We start from the raw sequence: 9,289 nt of genomic DNA, 5'->3' as shown, positions 1-9,289 counted from the left end.
AGCTGCAGCTAAAGGATCAAGGACTGTACAAATATATAGACTCCCACAGAGTCGTATATGCACAGTGCTTACACAATGTAAGGATAGTGCAGGCGTTCTTCTAAAGAACAAACTGTTCTTTATCTTTATTGGATTCTACACATTTGGCACTGTGAGCGGAGAAACAAGTACATTATATTTACCGCCATTTGCAAAGGAAAATGGAATCGACGGCTCACAGATAGCAGCTCTGATTTCAATAAATTCAATATGTGATCTCATAGGAAAAATTTTAAGTGGGTACTTGGCCGATCGTCACTGGTTAAAAATACATGATATAATTCTTGTTTCACAAATCTTCACGGCCTTGCTCCCACAGTTTAACAGCTTTTACGACTCCTTCCTGGAGTTTTCTATGTTTTCAGCCATATTAGGGTCCATGTCCGGTGTGATATTTGCTTTAAGTATTCCACTGCTAAGAGAAATCGTGGGCGAGAAAAACTTTGCCCCTGCGATCGGTATTACAGTATTCATCAGATCTGTCATCCTTAGTGGAATTATACCACTACTTGGTAAGTCTAACATGATGTTACTAATTTGAAATGATATGGAGTCATTTAAGCTCGTGAGTTAGGTTTAGGACGACGTGGAGAAAAGCCAGAGTACCCAAAGGCAAATTTTAATTTCCAAACACATCATTAAGTCATTGACAAAAGATGTTATAATGTCAAAAGAGGAAAAATCACAGAGCTACGGTGATAGCCTGCAAGGCAACTGCTTCACATGATATTTTAACTCTCGAGAAAGAGGCAAGGGTATAGTGGTAATATGTCAGGACATATCATCACTAGCTCGATCCCTTTGACATGAAGTTGAACGTATATAAGGTATTGTAACTGACATTTGGAGCACATGGCTCTGTAATCGTTTTCAGGCGTATACACACAAGTTTATACTGTTTACGATTGGTTTTGTTTCGATAACTGTTTTGAATATTTTGTCAATGTTTGTTTTGGAAGGTAGTTGTTACGAAAAGACGTAACATTCAATGTTGATTCGATATTGACAACACCAATATTTAAGTATATATAAGATAAACTACATTGTAATATTTGTCGCGTTTTATATCTTATTTCTACAAGATATTATTAGCCATACAATTCATATGATTTTTGTTGTTGTGTTTTTCAGGTTACCTTCGTGACGTAACAGGTACATATCACGTGACCTTCCATTGTATGGGCGCTACGTCATTCGTTTCTGTGTGTATGCTGTTTTTGCTGAAAGTTTACTATCCGAAATGTTCTTTATGAATGACAAGCAAATATTTGTTTTTATATTGTATTTAATGTATACTTACGAAATAAAGAATGTTACGTGGATGTCCACATTAAAGTCCCAATATCCGTATCTGTCTTAATTTTGTCATGATTTAGAAGAATTTTGAAAAAAAAACACCTGTTGTAAATCATGCATAGACAGGACTAAATTGAAGTGAAGAAGAGCGATAATGATTTTGATAAAAAAAAATAAATATTGAGCATCGCAAGGTGGGTCCCATTTAGTGAAACGAGCCGAAGTAAGCCGACATTGTAACAATCAATTCTTTTATTTCTCAAAGATGAGATTGACAAAATAAAAGGATTTCTCAAAACTTTACAGTTTTACATATCAAATGAGTAGTCAGATTCTATTAAAGTCTACATACAGGAATAATCGTAACATAATCGTAATGTTTACAAATATCGGCTTTCAACTGTTGTACCAAAGTTACTAAGAAATCATTACAAATATTCTTTGATATCACTTAATTTCAATTATATCTACAAATATTTTACCAATATTGGGGTAGAATATAACTTGACTTTTTGTTGATAGTAACATATAGTTTGTGTTTAAATACGTAATCACTACGAAAAAAATCAAGACGTCAAGATTAACGAGTTCATTACCTAATAAAGTGCAAAAAACTATGTACTGATGAAACCGTCAGGTACCAAAACTGGTTCTATAAAAGTTATCATTGCGGAATTGCCAAAATCACACACTTTATACTTTTCTATACGCGTCACTTATGAACCGATTTATAAAGTCCTTAATTTTCATATTCAATAGATAGTTTCTTTGACAAATCTTAGAAGGATTACAAATTGTATCTCATGTGTATGTTGATATAATGTAACAAGAAAAACGATGGCCATATGACACCACCCTGAAGAACTCAATGCTTTAGCAATGAAATTTACAAAAGAAATATTCTTCTTCTCCTTCTTCTTAAAGACACAATTCTATCGATGTTAATGATTATATTGTGCGTTGTGCGGATTGGCAGAGGCGTGATTGTGGAAAAAAAGAGTGAAGTTATTTACAGTGATTTTGAATTGTGAAGGTGCAGGTTTTTTTTTGGGTGTGTGTGTGTGTGTGTGTGTGTGTGTGTATAGTTGTAAGATAAAAATATGCTAGAATTATAGGGAGTGGGGTTTAGGTCTTCAAGTTCTGTGAATATATACATGTACAGGACTTTTAACTCAACATGTAGAGGTAACATACTACATTAATAGGACTTTTAAATTTCTAATAACGCGTGCAGCGTTCCGTCACGAAGGTTCCAAGGAACTTTTTCAATTGAGAAAAACACTGGGTTTTTTTTGTTCCATTACACTAAAAATGTGGTCAAATCTATGTATATTGTTCTGTATCTTTGTTGATTTGTCACGCCCACGTTGAAAATTGGCTCCGCCTACAAACGGTGGCATGGGCCAATCAGAAAAAGCCATGTGATATTTTAGATATCACATACATTATGTATATCGTCTATAAAAGATAAAAGAAAAACCAAGGCATCATAGAATGGTAGTTACGTTTGTTTTAGACGAAAATAATATGTAACGCATGTATACGCATAAAATAATTGGAAACCTACAAAAAAACATAGAAAACTGAGCCCGAGTGATTTTCGGAGGCAGTGCTCCACTACGACACTTAGGGACCAATTCGTACCCGGCCGAAAGGTATAGTAGGCCGGCTACGTATATTCGTTCTATGGTTACGTGTACCTAAAATACGGCAAGTCAATAACTACAAATTGTAGATTACCTAAAGATAATCGATTTTTTTTATATTTAGGATCGGGATGCTTAAGAAATCAGTTTAAAATGTAGATGTGAGACTTACATGTGGTGATCAAACATTATTAAGCAAAAACCCAATATGGAACATTGGCAAATTGTATTGGTCCGGCAAGGACCCAACAAGGACAAGTATACAAAAACATTACATAAAATGACTAGAGTTAATAGAAAATAATAGTACAAAACATAATCTCCACACATAAACAAAATTACGAATATACTGGTAAGAATGCAACACGTATTGTACATTTGAAAATATCATTTTAGCATTAATATTGTAGTGAGCTATTTTTGACCATCTAGTAATACTACTGAGCTATGGCAGAGAGCAAGTATGTGACGATGCTGTAGAAAGCAAATGAACCTACCCTAGTATTGAAAAATGCGAAAACCATGGGAGGGTGTGGCGGGAGCAAAATTTAGAAAAAAAACAACAACAAAAAAACAAAGAAAAAAAGGCATATGGCCTGCAGCGTGCGTAGACATAACTAACTTACAGAATTAAAGTGTGCCAACCAAGGGCGGTAACTCTTAGCAAATCAGACCCAAGGACGGCAACTCGCATTAGCACATTACAGATCTCAAAATTCAATTTATCCTAAAATATTAAATTTTTTGTCTTTTTGCCAAAAACATGCTCATCATGAAAGAGTACTTAGCACAGTGTACATATCACTGTGTTTGAATAGCAACTACATATGAACTGCGATATTAGAACGAATATACCTACCCAGCCTACCATACATTTCGGTCAGGTACAAAATGGTGCCTATATGTCCTAGAATTGTCTGACTCGGGTACAATTTTCTATATTTTTTGTAGGTTTCCAATTACTGTATGCGTATTCATGTGTTCATATATTATTTTTGTCCAAAACAAACATAGCAACTATTCTTGATATCTATCGTACCGCTCACAAGATGCCAAGTTCACAATTTGTAGACTTTTTCGTATATTTTTCCTTCGAAAAGACCTTCATATGTACGTGTAGGCCTATATATATAAACAATGTCTCGCAGTGAATTCAATATTTTATACGGTTCAGTTTTATCGATAGTAGGTAAGCGATAAAAAAGTGCGATAAAAACGTGTCAACAATGGTTTATATAATTATCCATAGCTCTAAAGACGACGCCATTTACTGTCTAAAAGTCTTTTGAACTACAATGTTTACTTAGTACTGCGATATTAGCTACATGTAATAGCTAAAATATTAAAAAAACAATAACAAAAAACAGTTTTTTTTTAAAGTTTTATGTTTGATTGGCAGTGTTTCCGTGTCCTACTGAGGGAAACATAACCTAGATAATTTTATATATATGCATGTGTAATCTCCATATAGAATATTATGACGATTTTAGAAACATTGACGAGCTGCATTACAGACTGTGTTGAGGAGTTGTCTACCTTTAAACAATAATTTGGTATAGATTTCCCTTGCGGTTTGGTATCAATTCACGTCGTTTCCTCCGAAACGTTTGGCGTTACGCTCGTAAACACATGACGAAATGTAGAGAGTTACAGTGTAACTTAACTTTGATAGATTTGAATGAAGTCTGCGTTTCAGGGAACCAATTTTTTTCTCCATAGTGAAAATTTGTAAATACCTTCCAAAATGCTATTTCTCAGTCATTACAAGGGCGAATTCGATAGATAAGAAGTAGCCAAGGAAAAATTATACAATGAAATGTATTCGGAAATCCAACAAGTTCAATAAAAAATGCATGACTAATTGGATAATGAAAGTGTTTACTGCCTGTGTAGATCGATGTGCTATTCCAAGGGTCAGGACAGATACATTGTATTTTGCAACTGAAGATTGACGAAGAAAATTAAACATCATTAATATTATCACAATTATGTTTAACTATGGACGAAGTATAAACATTATTTCATCGGGAATCTCTGTGTATTTATCATAGCCTTTTATGTAATCAAGCAAATCTTATTAATTAATGGTACATTTTATTAAGATTGTCTTTTGATGACTTCTTTTCACCTTTTACTCATGTCGTGGCCAGAAATGAAGTTTGCAATGTTAATACTAATACAAGGAAACCATTTTTTGAAAGTTCGCCCCAAGAAATTTCGAAAGTAGTAATCTATAAAGTATTTGAATAAACTGCGTGCGTGCATACTCTTAATATATCACAGGGGCCAGGCAATATTAGCTTATATAGATCCTTGGTGATCTAGGCACTGTAAAAACATACAGATTTATCACAAAATATATGACAGAAAGTTAATTGTAAAGTTCTACGTACAGGTAATTCACCTATTTCCAAAGTCTCTGCGTGTAACACATCTACAACGACATTAAAATAAGCAAATGTACAAGGGATAGATAGTTTAACACAAAACAAATAATATCTCTGTCAAACAGCCAAATCCGGCAAATAGTTTGCTTGCCATTGTTTCTGACAAATCGATTCATTTAATTACATATAGACTTCAAAATTGTGTTGAAATTGCAAGCTTATCATTTTGACGTGCATATATGTATATTTTACTATATATATGGATTGAAATGAGTAATAATGCGAATTGACCAATTCAATCGATCTCGTCTAAATCTAGCTATACGAAGATCGGCTGCTCGCGGCTTAGTTCGTAGAAATCTAAAAAAAAATTTATATTTACCTACTTTCGGTTTCAGAATAGCAATGAGGTTTTCATAAGGTTATGATTGAATGGGAAATTACTATTATGTTGCTTATTTTAGTCACAGGGACTTGTAACGTAGGTTGTGAGAAAGTCTGCTGTGTATACATGTGTACTATATACTATATAAAAGGACAAGGGAACCAACGGCTCGCTTGGAAGAGGTACACCTGCCTCTACAAAAGTCGCCCGTATTCCGTCAAACATTGATAAATATGTACATATTTAATACCAATATATTCTTAAATAAATTTTCGACATGGAAAACACAACTTCAAACACGAAATAATATATTAACATACCTTTATTTCACTATGAACGTGGAAAATGCAGTCAGATATCACCGATGTCGTTTTGCCTGTCCACTGAAATCTAGGTTAAACACGTTTGTGTGGATATTGTGTACCCCATACCCGGACCCGGACTGGAAATACCATATACCCTGTGTCTGTACACTAAAAACTACAATATCAATGTGGTAACGGTCAAGTACAACATTAGAGTCTCCATTTAAGTTAGATTCTTCAATTAATGATATATGCATCTCAAATAAAGGTTCTTCTAAGAACCTAAACCGTGATATTTAATTTATACAGAGTCTGAGTACAGAATTTCAGTGTAGTATCGGGTAAGGGCGAGTACACCAAAAAGGTACCCATCATCAATTACAATATGGCGGATTATACGAACAAGAGTCGAGTGCTGGATAAAAAAAGTGTGATTCCTCGCTTAGCTGTTGGATTGGATTAATGAAAGAGTTATCAGAGATAGCCTATTTGTATTTGCGATGGGAAAATATCACCAGAAAGTGAAATGAATGCATACAAAATTTGTTACAAGGGAATATGAGTGCTTTTGACCTAGATTTTACTGGACAGGCAAAACGACATCGGTGATATCTGACTGCATTTTCCACGTTCATAGTGAAATAAAGGTATGTTAATATATTATTTCGTGTTTGAAGTTGTGTTTTCCATGTCGAAAATTTATTTAAGAATATATTGGTATTGAATATGTACATATTTATCAATGTTTGACGGAATACGGGCGACTTTTGTAGAGGCAGGTGTACCTTTTCCAAGCGAACCGTTGGTTCCCTTGTCCTTTTATATAGTATATAGTACACATGTATACACAACAGACTTTCTCACAACCTACGTTACAAGTCCCTGTGATTTTAGTTGAAGCCATGGGGATATCAACTCATGTATGAAGCAACTAACTGTAGATGAAGCACAATGTAACATTTACTTTGAGATGGGTTCACGCTTTATATATATTAGACAAAAGAAAATTAAAAAGCCTAATAATATAGGCAGGTTTAGCGGACCAGGTTCACGCGTATATAAGTGTTTTTTTTTATTCAGCCACGAAACCGGAATTACTTTAATTGTCAGTCAGGGATATCCTTTACGTCTACAGCCTTTAGACACTATTATTCTCTTTATTTCCTCCAACGGTGGTGTTGCTAAATCCGCCCCCAAAAAATATAATCAGGGTAAAAATTAAGGTTTTAGGTTTGCTCCAAATATTTGGCATGTTATAGATTTTTGTCCACAATTTTAAATCATTTTAAAAACATGTCATAGGTATAGTCTTTCAGCAGATATTTTATCAAAAAAAGAAATCCGGGAAAAATAAATTTTTAAAAGTTGAAATGTAGTCAGTAAGTTTTGTAAAAAGTCAACATTTGTCCTTGGTGACTTTACATTATATCACTTGTCCATCACAAGTGGTGCTAGATCATTGAAGTTCATACAAATAGATAAAAGGTCAAAAACTTTGAGATAGTCGGACACCTTTACCACTCGGCAACCATGCCCTCTGTTTTTTACTAAACACAACCGTGGCCTTTCCTTTCGTAAATAATAATGATTCACTGAAGTTTGTGAATTTACTCAATAAATATAAATAATTTAAACGGATTTGACTAATCCGTTTCATCCGACATATACAAGGCGTTTGGATTACAAAATAGCTCAGTTAGACAAAATGACGTTGTTTTAAGGGGAAATGCAGTTATTAGCAAAATTTCACAGATCTTTTCATCATCACAAATAGTTAAAATAATATACACTGAATAACACTATCACGATACCACACAACACTGTAACTTCTTCGAATTTTCATAACGTTTCAATTTTATCGCAGTTCTGAATTTGGACTTATTTTTCTTTGATTTCTTTTCCGCTAATTTTGAATCCTCTGTGTTGGCGCAAGTTTTGCTTAACGTATTTTTGTCACCCCTCTTAAACGTTTTCATTTCAATTTCACACGCTTTGTGTTTTGAATTTTTCTTCTTTTTTCTCTTTTTGGATTTTTTATCCATAGTGTCACCATGGGCTATCATGTCTGAGGGAAGAATCTGCTGCATGGTACTTCCGGTTTTACGAACAATTTCCGGTGGTCTTAACATGTTCGGGTGATAACTTTTCATCTGAAAAATAAAGAATAAATATATTAAGATCAAAACCAAAATTCTGACAAACTACAGATTGAAAGTAAACAATGAAAACTTTTTAAAATCATCAATCATATAACGAAAACACGAGGAAAAAATATAGATGTTTCACCAATAAAAAGCTATCCAATTATACAAGATACATTGTACTTCTCAGACGAATATTGAGAAAATTTCAGTTCTAAAACACACAAGAGGCCCATGAGCCTTAACGGTCACCTCAGTTCAGATAAAGAATGAAATAAATGTATATATTCACTTTATAAATGTCCATCAGGCTCTTAAAATCAGCTAATGCTTATATTAGTATGACCTTTAATCTTTAAAAGTATTTTTTTCCAATAATTCTGTTACATTTCCTATGAAAACTGAGCAAATAAAACTCATAAATGTGTTTTCTCTTTACAAACTAAAGTAAATTTGACCCCCTCTCCTTTTAATTCAGAAGAACTTTTTTTTTAAATTTTAATCATTTTGACCCCTTTGGCCTCGGTGCCTTTATGGTGCCTCTATCTCAGGCTAATAATTCTACCCAAGTTTGACTCGTTTCTTATGAAAATTGAGCAAATAATACTCATAAATGTATTATCCCTACATAAACTATAGTAAATTACCCCCTCCCCAGAAAGAAATTCTGAGACTCCAGGACCTTGAAATTCACAATTTTTGTAGAGGGCCATGAGATCTTCCAATATATGAAGAGTATTTGATTCTACTACACCTGCAAGTTGAGAAGATGATTTTTGAAATTTAAGCCTTTTTGCTCTTTTTGGGTCCGACCATCTGACCCCAGGGGGTCGGCTAGGACCTATATGGATATGATGTTAAACTGCTATCTCAGGCTATTATTCTAACCAAGATTGACTCATTTCCTATGAAAATTGAGCAAATAATGCTCATAAATGTGTTTTTCTTATATAAACTATAGTAAATTTGACCCCCTCCCCAGGGGAAATCTGAGATCACAGGGCGGTGAAATTCAATTTTTTTGTAGAGGGCCTTTGAACCTTTCGATCTTTGAAGTGTATATGATTCTACTACATCTGCATGTAGAGAA

General features: G+C 33.9%; 2 protein-coding genes across 7 annotated transcripts in view; one reads left to right on the top strand and one right to left on the bottom strand.

Annotated features, from left to right (window-relative positions):
• LOC138307460 (monocarboxylate transporter 5-like) overlaps nt 1-1,387 on the top strand; it is a 16,531-nt gene extending 15,144 nt beyond the window's left edge. For both annotated transcript variants that reach the window (XM_069248220.1, XM_069248219.1), the window contains 2 exons: nt 1-551; nt 1,171-1,387. The exon at nt 1-551 is cut by the window's left edge and continues 613 nt beyond it. In XM_069248220.1, coding sequence (XP_069104321.1) covers nt 1-551; nt 1,171-1,292 — 673 coding nt within the window. In that variant the 3' untranslated portion in view covers nt 1,293-1,387. The remainder of the gene's footprint in view (nt 552-1,170) is intronic.
• A 1,002-nt stretch (nt 1,388-2,389) lies between these two features.
• LOC138307462 (ras-related protein Rab-13-like) overlaps nt 2,390-9,289 on the bottom strand; it is a 32,980-nt gene continuing 26,080 nt past the window's right edge. For all 5 annotated transcript variants that reach the window (XM_069248224.1, XM_069248225.1, XM_069248222.1 and 2 more), the window contains exon 8: nt 2,390-8,208. In XM_069248224.1, coding sequence (XP_069104325.1) covers nt 7,861-8,208 — 348 coding nt within the window. In that variant the 3' untranslated portion in view covers nt 2,390-7,860. The remainder of the gene's footprint in view (nt 8,209-9,289) is intronic.

The sequence above is a fragment of the Argopecten irradians genome, chromosome 14, assembly GCF_041381155.1.
Source record: "Argopecten irradians isolate NY chromosome 14, Ai_NY, whole genome shotgun sequence".
Classification (NCBI taxonomy): domain Eukaryota; kingdom Metazoa; phylum Mollusca; class Bivalvia; order Pectinida; family Pectinidae; genus Argopecten; species Argopecten irradians.
This window is presented reverse-complemented; position numbering and strand designations above follow the sequence as displayed.